This window comes from Salminus brasiliensis, chromosome 3 (genome assembly GCF_030463535.1).
Source record: "Salminus brasiliensis chromosome 3, fSalBra1.hap2, whole genome shotgun sequence".
NCBI lineage: Eukaryota > Metazoa > Chordata > Actinopteri > Characiformes > Bryconidae > Salminus > Salminus brasiliensis.
This window is the reverse complement of record NC_132880.1, coordinates 12972017-12990446: the sequence shown is the minus strand read 5'-3', so window position 1 is coordinate 12990446 and position 18430 is coordinate 12972017. Positions and strand designations below refer to the sequence as shown.

Here is an 18430-nt window from a genome sequence, read left to right as displayed (position 1 = left end):
TACCTCATTGGTGGGTTTAAAAAAAAAGACAAAATCACATTGGTGGAAACATCCGGACCTGCAGCAGCAAGTTTCTGAAAGCTATGGAGCTATGAAATACACACAGAGACTTACTTACGCACACACTTGCAACACTGGCTGCAGAGTAATTGCAGGTTAGCGTAATCACATGGTGGAACACTGGATGAACAAGTTTGATCCAGAAGACTCCTCCAAAAACCTATCCATGCAGTGCATAAACATGAGCAGAGATTAGGAGCAGAAAAAGGCATGGCAGTGGGCAATGAGACAGCAATACTTACAATCTGCCAAAGAAAAAAAAACTACACACACAAAAGAAAGGTATGCAAGGTAAGAGGAAAAAGAAAATGGAGGAAGGACAGTGTGTCTGGAAGGGGGGTTGGAGGTGAGAACCTGAAAATCTGCATTTTGTGGCCTGAGGCTGTGGAGCTATCAGGAAAGCAGACATACAGTTTATTCACACAAACAAGTGCAGGCAAAATAGCACACATGGACACATTTGCATGGACGAATACAGGCCACAGAGATATTGTTGTTGTCAAGCAAAAATGTTTCTCCATGTTTGCCAATTTTTTCTCTTTGTATCACTATTTAATGATGAATGGATGCTCTAAAATGGACTAAACTGGAATAAAAAAAGTTACTATTTGGAGTTGCAAAGTTACCATTTGGAGTTTTTTTGTCCGTGTGTGTTACAGTGACACACACACAGACTGGCACACACAGATAAGACATCACACCCATCCCAAAAAAACTCCCACAATCCTTAGGATGCCTTCCTTCAAGCGCAAAATGAAACAGAGGGTGTGGACCTTGGAAGCTTTTCGTACATTTTACGTTTATTGAGTTGTTTACATTCAAGTACAGTGTTGCACAATCGCACTATTATCCGCATACTTGCTCAACCAGACCTGGTCCGCCTTAAAGGATTTGCTCTGTTGACTCAAGGCAAATGAACCTGCTCAACTAGCTATAGCTAGTCTTCCATAGCACACCTCTGTAACTTCACAGCAGTACATTTGCAATCAGGAATAATTGAAGCACCATATATAAAAATGAGAAAACAGAAACTAGATGATCTCTGAATTTGGACACACTAGATGTTTCGGTCTGCAGCTGTTTAGTGAATTACGAGTGTGCGTCTCGTTACTGTTCAACAAGGGGAATGGAGGACAGCTCTGGTTTCTGTGATACCGGCAGAGTATCAGCCATTAAAGCGACAGAGAGACAGCTGCATTATAAGCAGATGCTGGAGGGCAGGCTTTGAATAGGCATCGACTGTACAGGAGGGGGCAGGATTGAAAAAAGCAAACAGGGAAAATCCCCAACTGACACTCGAAAGGTTTGAATAGATACTACGGAAGCCATCTGAATGAAAACAATAGGTAACACTGGGTACCGCTAAAATTTAGGTTGTATTTAATGTATTCATTCAGTTTTAAGTTCAGAAAAGCATTTGCCATTACATAAATGCACAAGGTTTTTATGACCTCACAAAGATGGTGGATTGACAGCAGGCTATTTTTGCAGCTTGGCTGAGTGAATGGTACGTTTTGAAAGTTTTGCACACAATATGAAACTCATAAAAAATATAAAAATGATTTTTCCATGATTTAGGCACTTTACATTGTTATTGTATGAGCCAGTAAGGCCTGCTACTGTATTCTGAAACAATGTCTTACACATTTAAGCTTGTGTGAATCAAACTGTGGTATTCTGATTTTCTTAAAATGAGACCTAAAGGAACATTACACAGTATTGGAAATGATAACCACACAGAAAGCACTTTTTCAGGAAGGACATTTTCTATTTATTTAGTTTTTCCATATTTTAAACCCTTCTTTTATAACAGCCACACACACCTAGCATGTTCACTTGCAGTTCACTGCAAATCTCAAATACCAGTACAGTTGGGCAACGCTAAGTGACACTGGCTTAGTACATTATGCATAGACTGATTCTTAAAGTAGCTTGCATGACCATTTGATGACCATTTGCCCTCATGTCTATTGAAGGCAATAGACATTTATTGGGGGTTATGGCATGTGCTCTTTTTCTCAGCACTCATAAAACATGATCTAAAGCAAGATTCCTGATTGGAGGCTTAGACGACAGCTAACAGCGTTTTTACGTGTGGAAGGAACAGGGGCGTGTGTCCTGCCTTTAATAAGCTGCCTACACTCCATAACATCTTTTCCAACTCTCTCTCCTTGTAGCCACTGAAATTACAAGACAGGCAACAGAATTAAAATGAAAAACTGGATTTAGCTTTGTGAATTAGATCATTCAAGCCTAAGCAGACATAAATGGCAATTGCATTAGAGAAAAGCGTGTGAAATACATAATAAATAAGTGGCAACTCGGCGAACAAAACAGTATAGACACTGTTAGGTTAAGCAGACAATATACCAATAAACATCCTGAGAAAATACCTGTCTAAATACTAAAGATAAAGCCCCTCCCCCATTTTATATCTCACTGAATCACATTGGTAAAAGTTGTGTATATATGCATACAAAATGGCCCAGTGCATTTTAAACTCACTTAAACAACGAACAGAAAATGTGCTTCGCATTAAGGCACCATTCTGATTAAATTCTATTTAATACCAAATAATAAACAAACTTTCTAAAACATTTAGTCCTGTATTTTATGTTGACTGCAAATATTCAAAACTTTTTTTATACACTGTTGGCACTTGAGTTCTTGACATTCTCAAACAAAATGAAACGTGGGATAAATAAAAGGTTTTATGGATTTATTTGAATAATCTTTCTTTAGTGTTTAATATACACAATAACATTTTTAATACTCATCTAGAAGGACAATGTTCCTTTTTTTGAATTGATGCAACTTAATTTTAAATTGAAAATCAAAAAGAACCGTGACAAGACCTGAAATCAAACAAATGTAATTCATAGTAAAGGTCTCAAGTATCTGTGCTCTTTGTGGAGTCAAGCCATGGTGGAAGACCACAGGACTTCAGTGTGGCCCACTGTGGAATAACCATCAATTCACTGGCAATAACAGGGCGTTTAGGCCGACCTTTCAGATGTACAGCAAAACACTGTTGGGTACAAAAAATGGTAAAGGTATGATTTAAAAGCCAGTAATGTCACATAGTTTTGTTTGTTTAATGAGTTTGTCAGAACAGAGGGAAGGCATGTCTAGGACTTTTTTTTGTGTAGATGAGCTAGGAAGTATGCCCTGGAATGTCCCAAAAAAATATAATTACACTTAGACTCTAACACACACACACACACACACACACACACACACACACACACACTACTCTTTATCCAAACAACTGTGTTACCTTCGTGCAGTCAGAAAACACCAAGATATCTCTATTTAAAAATCCCACCCTGAACAACAAATGTGCTAACAGAAAATACTCAGTGGGTATCTTTTTGACAGCCTAACAGCTCAAGTGAAGGTGATCTTGAAAGGTGTTATAAGCAGAGTGAGGGCCTATTGAACTCATTACAGTACAGCGAATCTTTGTCTGCGACGCCCAGGAGAGCACAGCAGCAGCTAGCCAACAAAACCATGGAATGTCATGGCCCGCAAAAATGTCTCATCCTTTTTCCTTTTCTTTTTTTTTCTTCCCATTCGTACACTCATGCCGAGGCTTGCCCTAGAGACTCTTGACAGCTATCACTAGGAGCTCACTCCAAGAGCTTGCTAGGAGGACTGGAAGAAAAAAAAGGAAATAAAAACAAGTCTTGAGACGTAGAGGTGAGAGGTGACTTAGCAGAGGTGGCAAGCAGCTCCTTGCAGGTGCTGTAGGGTTGTGTAAAGCTGTGAAGAAGTTCGACACGGACATCTCTGTTGTCTTTGGTAATAATAAGTTCCACAGCTCTGGAATCCTTTGACGCTCACAGGCGTAGATTTTCAGGTTTTTTTAGTGGTGCCTTCAAAGCCTGTGGGGTACTAAGAAGACCGCCCGTTACAGATGTCGTTTTCTTTCAAGCCTTCTTTCGATGTTCTGCTGTTACAGTCTGTTGCTTTTGAGGGGCTGGGGTGGGGATGGGGACTTAAGGTGATGACGTATATCAGATTTCGTTTGGAGTACTCTTCAGCCAAAGATAGGGGACAATGGGGGTCAAAACTGTGAAGCTGGGTTTAGGGGAAACAGTGGTATTTGCTCTGGGCACTTTACCCATATCCCCTTCCCTCCTTATGTCTTCAGTGTACTGAAAAACACAGTTGGGTCTTCCTGGGCCACAGAATTACGGTTGGTGGGTGGGGGCAATGGGAATTCCCAGATCGGAACATGACCTCTGCGGTTTGAGGTGGAAAGGCTGCATGACAGAAAGAGGGCCAGCCCCAAAGGTGTGATCCACTCATAAGGGTAGTTTTTCCAGCTGCCCTCATGGAACAGTCTTGTGGGTAGAAAAGAAGATGGCTGAACAGTGGGACTAGTTGATTCTGAAACAAATGAGAAACATACGGATTTAATGTGAAACAGTAGCTGTGCATAAATGAATCAATGCATCAATGAAAATCTAAATTATATATATATATATATATATATATATATATATATATATATATATATATATATATAATATTATATATATATATAATTTTAATATATCTAAATTATATATATATAATAACAACTCAAAGGCCTATGCTTTGCAAGCCAACATAAAAAAAGTAAACATGCCTGACATAAGGAACTTCAAATTCTTATAACAAAGGCATGCCATGTTAATGTGACCATTAACTGTTTCTATGACTGTCACCGACATCAACACTGCGTGCAACAAATATGTAGTTGCGACACGAAACACAAATGACAGTGATTTTCTGGCAAACTGTCATTTGAGTCATAATTTAGTCACAATGTTAGACTGTCTGTCTCTCTGTCATGCACTGTACCTTTTCATTTAACGCTCAGGACAATGCCATTGACATGCCACAGTGTCTATGTCAAAGACACAACTTGTTCAGCTCAGTATTTCTATGTTACACTTCTAAATGACTAACTTGATCTGGATTCTAGCCCAGTGTTCAGCAGTTTGTGTTGTTCTACCACACCCAAAACAAGTTCAAGAAAAAAGGCTACGAGTATATCTTACTATTTATTAATTCAGACAACAGGCGAGCATGCGTGTGTGTGAAAAGGCTGAGAGCCAAGCTACTGGCTAACCCCAAGGACTGGGTGGCTACACCTTTGGCTAAAGTGAGCACATAAGGCATAGCAGCAAGCCTTTTTCTTAGTACAGCATAAGTCAATTACGAAGTCACCAAGTCGTTGAGTCTCAAACTTCTATAAAATTCCTCAAAGAAAAATAATCTGTCAATAAACTGCTATCTAGCTGTTACAACAAAAGATAGTGTTACTTGCTACTTTGTTCTGTTCAGAAAATGTTTCATTTTTGGGCATCAAAGGAAAACTCACCGGCTCACATCTCCCTGAAGGTTAATATGGGGATGTAATGCTGAAAAACAGAAAAAGAATACTCAATGATACAAAGCTTAGTTTTTAAATTACAAGACAGACATGCATGTTTCAGAGAGGCTTACTAACCTACTAACTTTTTCTGACCTAACTGACCTAACCTAATAGTCATTCTCAGTGCATCGTCCTCTACTTTCAGAGTTCTGACCACAGGAAGACAAGACTAAGGAAAGGGGGGAGGGTTCAGATTTAAACTCTAGTTTTCAGGCAGACAAAACAGATAAGGAGTGTAAACAGAGATAAGCTAGAAACTGAAACAAAAATTCACAGGTGAGTGAGAGAACAGAAACACAGGAAAGAGAGAGAGAGAGAGAGAGAGAGAGAGAGAGAGAGAGAGAGAGAGAGACTCAGTGTGGACTTGTGTGGACATGAGTGACATTCCATCCGTGTTCTTGCTCTGACATTATTCCCTCCCCCACTCTCCTCCCTTCAGTAGGTTCCCTCATTTTTATTGCTTCTTTTTTTTAATGGCAAAAAGAAGGAATGAAGGAAATCTATCTCTGGAGTTCTAAAGCAAACAACTGCAAACAGGCTTTCAAAACACTACCTTCACATTATTCAACTGCTTTACAGTAGAATACAAAGTAGCACACAGTACGCATAAGGAGAGGACTTGACTGTGCGTGTGTGCAGAGTGGGTGAAGGGAGTGAGTCCAAGTTACTACTCTTGTTGACAATCCAACAGAAGATAACTCAGCGGTCAAAAACAGTACGAAAAAGCTTGGTTGAGAGTGGGCAAAGCGAAACGAACAGACAAGGAGAAGCCATGCACAAACCACAGCACATAGAAATGAAGAGATAAGGCCACAGAGTTGGACCGCTCTGCTGTACAGTTTGTGGCAGGCAAAACTGAGAGAATGCAGCAAAGCAGATGCTCAAAGAGACAGACCCACACCACACAAGTCTCTATTCTACACCTCTAAACTTAACATCTGCCACTATATCCATTTCGGTTTAAAATCTAACTGTAAAATGTTTCCTGCTCAATTTATGCAAATATGTGATTCTTTTAGAGCAGGTATGTTTTGTTTTGGTTTATCTGCAGTACATATCACAGAATGTTAAAGAAATAAATAAATGTTGTTAGTACTGGATTTGTACAGTCAGGATTTGTACAGTTTTTTCTAGACAGTTTTGCCCACTCCAAATGTGCTCTAATTTTGGATATTTGATATTTAAATTGATTTGAGATCCATATATAAAATATAATAAAAGACAAGGAGAGTATGGCCAATTATGCTTTCTTTGACTCCTGACCATGGATGGCTGTGGCATCACCAGGGATCAAACTTATAATCCCTCATTGAGATGAGTACAAACTGGCCTGTAGACAGCTGTAGACATACTCGGCCCCGCCCACTCCACCCCACAGAACACCAGTCCAGCTTTTAATTATGCATTAAAACAATATAAACCAAGACAATTGATTATATAATAATGACATCTTTCGTCAAAACAAAATTTTCTTCAAAATGGTAACTTTCCACCAGGAGATAGAAAGATTTCCGCCAATTTTTAATGGAAGTAAATGTAAAATGACTTAATTCTGTACCATTTGGTACCATACATGTTGGTCTTCATGAGATTGGGTAAGGGAACATTGGACAGGGAAAAGCTGGTCATGACAACAATGAAAATTCAATGTTTTGTTCTGACATAGATATGTAATCTAATCAATTTATTTTTTTTTTACCAACTTTACATTTTCTCATTTTTCAAAACTAGTCTCTAAACTTTAAACCAGGTTTTTCAGGACATGATGGAACCCTGACAGATGGTGATCATGATGCATGGTGCATGTGTGTGCACATGGCTGGGCATATGTTTATGAACAAAATGAAAGCAGGGCTTGCAGGTCATGCTGGTTTGCTATCAAGGGAAAACATCTACAGTACCTGTTCACTAGAAAAGCAGCTCTGGGCATTTGTATTTGAACATTTTTTCAAATAAATACAATCATTTAAAGCCACACAGCTCAGGGTCTCTGTTGCTGGCTCCCATGACTCCAAAATTAGGCAATGGCTAGCATTCTCTGCTCTGAATCCATAAAGGCCGAAATCTGGTTAGCCAGCAGACATATTTGAGCAAGCATCTGCATTCAGAGCGTGACAGGTGAAGATTGATGACGTTCAGAAAAGCGTGTTGGCCAGACGTGCCTGACCTCCAGTGAACTCACAGCGTAGGCCTTTAACTGCCACTCAGCTTGACAATGCACCTCCACACTCAGTGTTTGGTTAAAGGAGAGGATAGGGGAGGTTAGGAGAAGAGCAAGGGAAGAGAATGAAACCTCTAAAGATCCAACCACAAACCTCACCCATTAAAAAGTCAAATTACTGTAGACAAGAAAAAAAAAAGTCAAATTACCCTTGCAAAAAAGCCCTGTCAATTAAGATAAAGTTAGGAGTAAGACATTAAAAAAGCAAAGTTGGTATTTTCACAATTTGCACAGCCCACAGCTCATTATAAATGTGAATTATAAATTATAAATGGAAACATTCTTTACATTGCAAGGAAAGGCCAGCCCAGTTTCCAGTCAAAATTCACAAAAACTGTACTACACAAAATGGACAGTAATAATAAATCAAAGAGGACAGTGAGAAGGGATTCCAAAAAAACACCACCACGCTCATAAATAAAAATATTTCCCCTGTTAATTAAAATACATAATTAAAATAATTACAATTAAATACAAACAATGCAGGAGCAGACAAATACCCAAGCTAAAACAGTAGTACTGACAATACCTATGATATCTTTATGATTATAACCATAACATATCATCATGTAACTGTACTCCTACTACTACTATACCAATATAAATGTCTGCTACCATGTGGTACGGCTGCCCAGGATGTGGTAGAGCGCATCACATTCTCCGTGGCAAATCCATATTTATATGTAGTGCACTGGATCATGTTTCATACCAACACTGTATATGCTAATTTTAAGATTAGCAAAGAATAACTATAACCATCATATATTCATTCCTGAGTGAAAACATTCCGTGTTGGAGGAGTGTGCAGGAATGTGCGTGTACCTTTCTAATCGGCTGGACTTCTTAATAACAAGGTTAACATGTTCTAGGATGTGGGAAATGAGAGGAATGTAGGAGGGCGATTTGAAGGAAAGAGATTTCACCCCAGCGTCATAAATCACAGAGGAAGGAAAAAAGCTATAGAACAGAGCAACATAGCTGCATTTAAACAAGAAAATAAGCATGGAGGTGGAACAAAGAATAAAGGATAAACTCACTCTTCTGTCTTTCGTCTTTTATGGATAATGACCCCAATGATGATTGCCACAAGCAGCAGAACAGCTATGACAATGCCTGCAATAGCTCCATCAGACAATTGGTCATTCAGTTCTCCAGTGCCTGCAAAACATGACAAAGGAGTTGTCTTAGCAATAAACAATAAGCTAAAGTGATAATAATTATTAACAGCTTTTCTGCTGAGGCACTGCTGGGATTTGATACCGGAATACCGTCACAGAATAGTAATAGAAATAGCAAAAAGAATAGTAAAATGTCATTATCTGAAGACAAACTGCAAATACGTTTGGGTAGCATCATACCCAGTGCTACAATATTTATATTATTTATTAAAGATTTTCTTTTATTTATTGCATTTGTCTCCTGATTTCTCCCTGCTCTAACCCACCACTTTTACTCAGGGCAGGCTTGTTAGTTAACCTGGCTGAATCAGGTGTGTTAGAGTGAGGGAAAGTCCAAAAAGGGGCTACTCTAAGACCATGGCTGGGAACCACTTCATTATAGTAACACTGCAGCCTATAAAACAACAAAGAAGCAGCTGGATCATGGCTGATTAGCGAATTGATCTTACCCTTCACTAAGAGATTGTGTTTGGCCGTCTGGTAGAGTCCTGTAATGGAGTTGCGTGCCTCGCAGGTGTAGATCCCGCTGTTTTTGTAGTCGGGCTTCTCAATAGTGTACTCGGCCGTAATAGTTTCCAAGACTGTGTCATTGAGCTTCCAGATGTAGGTGGCAGGAGGAAAAGAGGCAGCCTCACATGTCAGCTTCAACACATCGTCCACCTCAACTTTGTTCGGTCCCTTTATGGAGGCTTTCTCTGGCCCATCTGATGTCATGCAAGAGAGAAGTTAGGGAGAAGTTACACAACAGGTTGGACTCTATCAAAAGTCAATAATCATTTTGCTGCAGATGTATCACTCTAGAGGGAGAAACAGAAGACTGCAAACTAGTCCTTACCGACAAAACACCAGATACAACCCTTTTTTAATACCAACGTTCTGCATTATATTTCCACCTAATAATAATTTCCAGATGTGGGTAAATTAGTTTAACATCTATTCCCAAAACATAAAACATCTAAAGTACCTGTCTAGTTTACATGCCAGTGTATACTGCATTAGTTATTAAGCAATCCCAAAGCTGTTTGTAACAAACTCAGATATCATAATTTAGATGATTCAGAAATCTGCATTACTGACATTATATGAATAAGAGAGACAACAGCAACACTTATAGAAGATAATACTTACAGGCGATCTTCATTGCGTAGCTGTTGAAGTCACTGTTCACTTTGTTAGTTAGCTGGCATTTGTACTCCCCGGTGTCCCCTTTTTGCACAGTGACGATGGTGACGGTGGTCTTGTCAGAGTTGTAGGCGATGCGATCACTGGCGGCCAGAGGACTGCCGTCTTTAAGCCAAGTCACGCTGTCTGCTTTCCCAGTGCCAGCTTTGCAGGTGAGGTTGGCTGTGCTGTTGCCAGCAATGAGCAGTGAAGTGGGGCCAGTGATGATGGTGCCAGAGATGGGCTCTGTTGAAAAAAAAAACAGATAAATAAAGGCACTTAAAATGGCTTTGGGTTCCACTTCAACAGTGAATGGGTTAAGTGTTCAGGACATCTTGGCAGTTTTCCTGCTCAATGAATTAACCATAATTAGATTACTTTGCATGGTGGTTTTGCATATTTAAAATTCCCCTCTTTACAGTAAGACACAGAGCATTACAGTATATTCATATTGCTACACATTCATTGTATAGGATTTCTAGTTTGGGTCATTCCAATAAAGTTTTCATTTAAATTATTTATTTACAATATTATAGAATCCTCCATGGTAGAGAATAAGCACGGTAGCATAAGCAGGGTGATTTTTTGGAACCGAGTGCAACCTGTTGTCCTTAAAGAAGAGGTATCTTAATGACAAAAACACACCAACCTCTGTGAATGACAAGGCTTATTTTTGCCAGATATGTTTTGAACTATCACTTGTGACCACAGTACTAATCCCCTCAAGTGAGGTTCAGTCAACCGCATAGCCACACACACACCCTTCTGCCTCTTTCTTTCTCCCTCTCCCTCTCATACAGTCATTAGAGTGGAATGAGTCACTGTGAATCACAGCGGATGGCAGCACTTGCACCGGAACTGCACCTATTGAGCAACATTCTCTGAATGTCTACTTCTTCCAAACGGGTGATATCACTCCTTCTTATCTCATCTCCTTCTCTTTCGATGCCTCTGTCGCTCCTCTCGCTTCCTCCACCAGATGCCTGTCAGCTCCGTCAACACAACGCAACGCAACACGCAAAATAATTGACAGGAGCCTACACCTGACAATCACAGTCTTCCTTAGTGTTGTGAAACTTAGCAAGGGTAAACAATCCAGGATCTGTGTGACCAGTGTGACCAGTGAGAACATTAACAAACCAACAAAAATAAATATCATCTGAAATGATGATATTAATAATAAAAAGAATATTAAAACTGATATTCTGATAGAAACCACTACTTTATGCTCTACAGTTCCTCATTTGGTTGAATTCTGCTTCTGCCGCAACATTCTGAATAGTGTGTCCAGTCACACAACTGTAGCTACAAAAGAATGCTTCATGGGTGGAGTTCGGACAGGTCAATTCTCAAAGGTTCTTCGAGAGATCAGGTCTGAGCTACTCTGAGGTGGTTGTCCACACCCTTTCTGTAAACACTTGTGACATCATCCTTCAGTGCGAGTGTGGAAGTGTGTGTTGCTGCTCTCCCTAAGGCACATACTGTTTTCACACATATAACTGTGGTACGTTACAAAGCCTTTGAGACAAAGTTTTGTCGTTGGCAAACAGTCGATCTGTGGTGGTGACACAACAACTAGGCTCAGACTACAGGAACATTAAGACTCAGAATTTTGCTTTTGAGCCATAGTTATGGTCTTCAAGCAGCTGAGTCACAGACAGAATAACAAAGCTCAGCCTGAACACCTACATGAGCCTGCTTTAGCAAAACCCTTCTGGATGTGTGCTGATTATCATACTGATATGCCTCCTCACAGTGCCAACTCTGACACTTCATGATCTCATCATTCACTAAATCAACCAGTTGTACAAACCCTTTACCTCCCTAGGTCATCCCCTCTGGACACTATTCTTACCCAGGAGTCAAAAAAACTTTTCATTTGTGTTCGGTAATAAATGTATGCTTGCAGAATGTGTGAACCTTAACATAATAAAATACGATATCACAAAGCAGCAATTTTGCCATATCAAAACATGCATTGTTGCCAGGCAGCTCTGCAGTTTTGAAACCATATTAGGGAACTTTTCAGACTTTGCTTTGCATGTGGAAACATGCCACATTCATTTACACCGAATCATAGCTTCATGAAAAGACTCGCTGTTCATGTAAATGACTCAACAATTAATCCTAGCACTAAACAATATATCGTCGCTGTCATGCAAAAACTCTATATTTCCAAAATGTTATCTTCACAGGAGGAGCAAAACAACAACTTCACCAACTTCAATCAACTTTTAGAGCTTTTATATTGGTCCATTCAAAACAAAACAGAAAAAATAGAGATACAAGGTTTTTGCATGACAGTGACAATTGTTCTTTGAAATATCTTAAGATCATTGTATTGTTGTAAACATAATCACATGACTTTCTTTGATGGAGATAAAATTCAACCATATCTGCTTTATCAGTGTAAAGGTAAGCAGTGTAAAAAGTTACAAGGTTAGAGTTAAAATTAGAGTTAAAGTTAGAGATTCTGTTCTGCTCCACCAAACGTCTGTATATGATGAGCAGAAACTCTGTGTTCAACACTGTGCCTGCAGGTACAGGTCCCAGGATGGCCTTGATAAAGCCACAAGGTCTCAAATGACAGCAATATTGCCAATAACCACTCAAAATAAGTTAACTAAACAAATCATACAGAGCAAAGGAAATCATTCCTTCATATTCTAAATATACTCCATTTCAATGATCCAAGAAATGTATAATGAAACACAAACACAATGCTTTACTACTGATCATTCACTGTGGACAGCATCTCTGACTTGCTACCAAATGGTTTTAAGGTAGACTCACCTATGATGGATAGCGCAAAAACCTGTGAAGCAGCATAGCGCTTGGTCTTGCTGTTGTAAGCCACACAGCTGTAATTGCCGCTCTGTTTCTCTTGCAGGTCTGTGAGGGCTAGCGTGGCGACTTTCTGAGGTAGCTCGGCTCCATTGAAAAACCACTTGAGCTCGGCAGCAGGGCTGGACACGGCTGAGCATGACAGTGTCAGGTTGGAGCCTTTCTTCAGAAATGTAGTATCGGGCACCGTCATAACAACGCTCTCTGGGCCATCTATCAAAACATAAAACGTTAAATGATAATTAAGTAACCAAAGGATGATAATGTTGGTGGTAATGTAATGTAGGAATTTACATTTTGCCTGTATTTTAAAAGTTTTTAAAGGCATGTCAAACCCAAACCATTAGGTCTTTGAACTATTAATTACAGCATTACCTTAGACTTCATATGGTTGTATTTATTGTGGAGGCTATAAGTAAAGTCCATAAAACTTCATTGCTTTCTATGTTACTGTAAACATTCAAACGCCCCTTTTTCAGTTCCCTTCACTGGACATATGAACGAAACCCAGACAAAAACACACACATACAGACTATATGCACCCGCACAACAGCCACACACGCTGCTACGATGAATATGTCTGACTCTTATCTAAAGACATTTCCATGCACCTGCATCAAAGCTTGTCTGAACTAGACCGTCTTTAATCCTCTGCCATGATGTTTGCACTGTGGAGTGCACCGCCTGCAGAGCCTGAGATTAAAACTAACAGACCTGAAAGGCAATCACTGTGCCAGTGTTGGAGCATTGTGGCAAATAAAAAGCCCAGTGCTAAATATATGTTGACATTATGGCTTTTTTGTGGCTAGAGGTGCAATACTGAAGAAAAGATGAGCAAACTGTGGTTAGTTAGGATTTACCAGTACTAGCAATGACTTTATCAAGCACTCATCGACCAGAAACTGTGCTCACACATGCGGCTATCTGTAGATTAACTTGCATATGTTGCTGATATTACCATAAGCTGTGCTAATTAATTTTAACGACAGGTTAGACTTCAAACCAAACTGTGCAGTCTTAAAGACAGTTACTGTCAAAGCGAACATAATCTTGAATAAACCCAATGGCAGAGGAGTATTACATAGCAATCTACATAAATAGCATAAATACTCTCACATCAAACTAGATGCTCAGTGTAAGCCCAGCTGTACAGATGAAAGGGAGTGGTTTAATATTGTCATCACCTAACTGCGTGCTTCCACCTCAACACATCAAATCCTCACACATACCTCTTAGCACGTACACACACACACAACGGTTTGTGTGTGTGTGTACGTGTCTAGGGGGATTTTGCAGTCATGATAAAACTTTGTGTCTTTAAAACTTCGTGTCATTTTATAAAAGTAAGGGGGGAACTTTATGTTTATATCTTGAGTGAAGTCACTTCATTGTCCTCATGACACATTCACACAATGTAAAGAACAGAAAATTGAATAAGAGCTTTACAATACTCACAACTGATGCTCTGGTTGAAGGCGGCGCTTGTTGATGACTCCAGCTTATTCTCAGCAGTGCAGTAGATGGGGCCTCGCAAGTCAGTGCGCAACACTTCAGCAATGATTAGCTGGCTACCGTTCATCATCAAGTGCTTTCCATCTGCCACCAAAGGGGTGGAACCGTTCAGCCACTTGTAAGAAAGGAAAGAGCCTTTGGCAGAGCAGGTCAGGATTACTGTGCTATTGAATTCCACAGCTTCAGAAAGGCTGGAGATGATCTGCACATTGGCCACAGGCTCTGCAGGAGAAAAACAAAGCCATGGTACGTTAATTGAATATAAAAAAATACAGGGACCGAGCCAAAGACAATCAAAACATCAACAATAATATTCAAGTTGCAAAATGCAGGGGAACCTGAATTTCTACCAAAATCACACATGTTTTCATTCATAACCCACTGCATTAAGCGTTTACCCCAGCTTATCATTTCATCAGATTCACACTTCAGGCTCAAAAAAGGAAAAAGGCATGGGTGAGCCAATCAGAGAGCATGAAACCCTGAGGGAGAACCACCATATCAGGAGCACAAAAGAGCACATTTATCTCAGTGTTGACTTAAGTCGTTCCTGATACGACAGCACACAAGGTAAAAATGTGTCTGCACCTGAACCTGAGACTGGCATTCACTGCTATCTATTAACACATTCATCTCACACGTGTGGATGAGGTTGCATAAGGAGTTCTTCCTCACTCTATTTAAAACTGCCACGCCCTTGAAAGGCTCTCTTCTCTAGGATCGGGCTCCTTTACTTAGCTATTCTTTAGCTTTTACTGCTTACAGAGCGCTAAAGGAGCGGGTAGTGTACTGTGTACTGTAAGATGTACATCTGAAGATTACGCTAACCACCAACCAGACATGCGAAGAGCAGACAAAGTGGTGTTATTAATGAACTAAAGAAGAACAGTAGCAACCAACAACTTACAAAGAGCCACAAACTAGGCATGTTACCAAAAAATAACCTGAAATGTGCATGGTTTCTCAGGCTTCCACACCCAGATTAAGCCTAAATGTAGTCTAAACTGCATATCCATTAATGACTCACCATTGGCTCAGCTATCTAGTATAAGACTAGGCTTAATTAATTTCTAATCTCATCTCAGGCAAACAGCCCCTTACTTTTTAATAACTACAATAGAATGGACCCTCCAAAGTATTCCTTTCCTTTTCACTAATATTAAGTGGCATGTAGTTTTCTTAATTATTAAAAAAAAAAAGATATGATTAGCACTATTTAGTGAGTAAATGGAAGTCCCCCCCCCCCTTACGTATCGAACGGCTTAACCCTAACCTGACACTCTGACCTAAGTCTCTCTCTCTCACACACACACACACACACACACACACACACTATAATGACATATTTAATATTTAATATATTAAAACAGACCTACCTAGCACCTCCAGTGTGGTTTGTCCTGGCGTTAATAAAAAATTTTTGTTCAGTATGGCCACTGAGTAGACCCCGCTGTCTGCTGAAGTCAGGGGTCCGAGCCGTAGCTCATAGGTGGTCCGGTTGAAGACAATGCGGTCAGTGTACGCAGGTTCTATGGTTTCTTTCTGATCACCGTACGTGAACATGGGACTTGTAGATTGATCTGTACTAGACACTGTAGACCACGCAATCACAGCGACTTGCAGGGAAGGTGGAATTGTTAAGGGGAACGTGACATGTTTCCCCTTAACGCCGCTAAGTTTCGGTGGCAGCACAGGGGCGCAGGAGCAGCAACCTGTGAACGAGAAGAGACGCGTGAACTCGGTTTTACGGTCCTTTGGGTGTACTCCCAAGATTAGGGAAATCTTGGTACGGTTTAACCACGAAGTGTGTGGTAACTCCCCGTACAGAGAGTGTGGCTTTAACAGCTTAATCCACAGATACTTTGTTCAACACCTGTATGCTACCGTTTCTCCAACAAATTAAATAAAAAATAGAGGATAAAAAAAAGAAGAAGAAGAAAACATGTTGTTACTTACTAATTGCTGTAAGAATGAGTAAAGGCACCCTCAGCTCGCGAAGATGCATTTCTGGGCTGTGTGTGTGTGTGTCTCTGGAGCCACGGACAGGAATGTGCAGCGTTCATTCGTTCTGTCAGTTTAGCTGAGATGAGTGCGGGAAGACACACCCAGACACACACCAAGCTCAAACCCGCCCAGTCTCACCTACACTCTCCGTGTCATACAGACTAGAAAAGTCACGTATGGGTAGGTCATGCCTGCCCCCAAACACACTACAGAATACCGAGTTTAAGCTCTGTGTTTCTGCTACTGTGAGTTTCTAGAAGTACGAGATAGAAGTCCAGCTACAGCAGGCTACAGAAATACGGACTGATGTTCAGGTCCATTTCGTTCGACTTTTGAACCAAATGGCCATTAACAGGTTTTTGGTTGCCAGGCTGCCAGGTCGAATTTTGTAAAAGACATGGAAAAGGTCTTTAATGAGTTTCAGCGTATTTTGTCCATTAGGGGTGAAAGAATGCTGGATACGATGAAAGATATGATTACGGAAAGTGAACACCTGCTTACAACACAAATCATTTGGTTTGGGACGGTTAAGAAATTGCACTGAACTTACAGTGCCATCTGCTGGGCAACATCTGGTGTTGCTGCAAGTAGCAGTTGATTTTTGGATGGGGGAGAAGTTTTTGGTAATAAATTTTTTATAATGTAATGAAAAATATATTTATATGTTTATGTATATAAGTAGTTTTATTTGGGTACTAAAGAATAAAGCAACTTCCACATGAAATGAACATGAAATAAATGTCATAAAATCCTCCATATGGGCACACTTCAACTTTTATTAGGATGATTCTAAGAAGGTGCACTGCAAGGTCTGATGTGCAGTACAGCTTTAAATATGATAAGTTCTCGCCTTGGCTCTGTGAACGAGAGCCTTAATTGGTCTCTGAAGCTTAGCAAGGGCTTCCTAGGCTGCTCTATAGAAAAACAACCAAAATATGAACATTTAAAACAATTAAAATGTTGGAATAGTCAACTGTACTCTATGGACCATTGAAGAAAAATAAAAGAAAATAATTGTTTACATAACAGGCTTGTGCAAAAATATGGCTTGAGCAAGACTTGGCAAGATTAATCTTTTACAAGGTCTGTTATCAAGAAATATCAGTTCAAGGGAACTGTAGAGGTCAAGATGCGATCTAGAAGACCAAGAACAATCTAGGAGAGAAAACTTATCATATGCTGATCAAAACCCACATAGGACTGCAAAGAACCTGCAAGATAGTTAAGCTACGTCGAGAGGGTGGTGCACTGTGCAGCTTTGCTTGCACAAACATAATCTTCATGGACATAATCTTCATAAGCTTAACTGCAAAAATCTACATTTAAAGCATGTTACAGGTTTTCAATATTGTTAGGGATTTTAAAGCTGAGCATGTGCTACACTCAAGGAATGGAGCAATAGCAGAGCAGTCTTTGAGTATGAGAGAACTCCATCTCCAGCTTTCTAAAGCTGTTCTTGCCAATCTGCACCATTCTGTATCCACTCAACACTGCATGCATATGTTAACTGTGCTAATGACATCAAAATACATTTTGAGGTAAGTTGGCCATCTACTGGTGCCAGATGTTTTTGCATGGTGCAAGAGTTTGAGAAAACACTCACACTATGGGGGTGAGTTGGCAATTACATACAGTCATCTGTAAAGGTGGACTTAGTTGCCAATATAGTCATAACTATTTACAGTTATTCCCAAAGTATTGCTTTTTCAATACTTTGAACACAACCCAAACTCAGAGGGTTTTGGGCCCCATGGGACCTATGGGGAGTGTTCATAGAATGGAGAAAGTATGGCATTGTTGTATTAAGGTCTGTGTGTGCTTGCACCATGTTAAAAATGTTCCATATTAGTCTTTACCAGGTTTTGCTTCCTTAAAGATGCTGGAAAGAGCTTTCGGTGTCTGAAATGTTGCTTGTCTTGGATTGAAGGTCTTGGCTCTCTCAAGATAGCCACCCTATTCAACCAGTGATTATTCTTCAAGCTTTATATTCAAGAAGTCATGTTCTTATTGTCATTGTCCTTAATC

At 39.9% G+C, this 18430-nt stretch overlaps 1 protein-coding gene across 2 annotated transcripts; it reads right to left on the bottom strand.

Annotated features, from left to right (window-relative positions):
* Window positions 1-839: 839 nt before the first annotated feature.
* LOC140551260 (cell adhesion molecule CEACAM5) lies at window positions 840-16469 on the bottom strand. 2 transcript variants are annotated; one of them, XM_072674653.1, is made up of 9 exons: window positions 16358-16469; window positions 15778-16113; window positions 14345-14623; window positions 12839-13102; window positions 10013-10291; window positions 9334-9588; window positions 8744-8864; window positions 5432-5471; window positions 840-4452 (listed from the first exon to the last, which is right to left on the bottom strand). In XM_072674653.1, exons 1-8 carry the CDS (start codon window positions 16404-16406, stop codon window positions 5453-5455), a joined length of 1602 nt encoding a protein of 533 aa, XP_072530754.1. In that variant the 5' UTR covers window positions 16407-16469; the 3' UTR covers window positions 840-4452; window positions 5432-5452. The 2 variants fall into 2 exon arrangements, with proteins under 2 accessions (XP_072530754.1, XP_072530755.1); XM_072674654.1 differs by lacking the exon at window positions 16358-16469 and having other exon boundaries at window positions 15778-16043; window positions 16079-16107.
* Between the last annotated feature and the right edge of the window lie 1961 nt (window positions 16470-18430).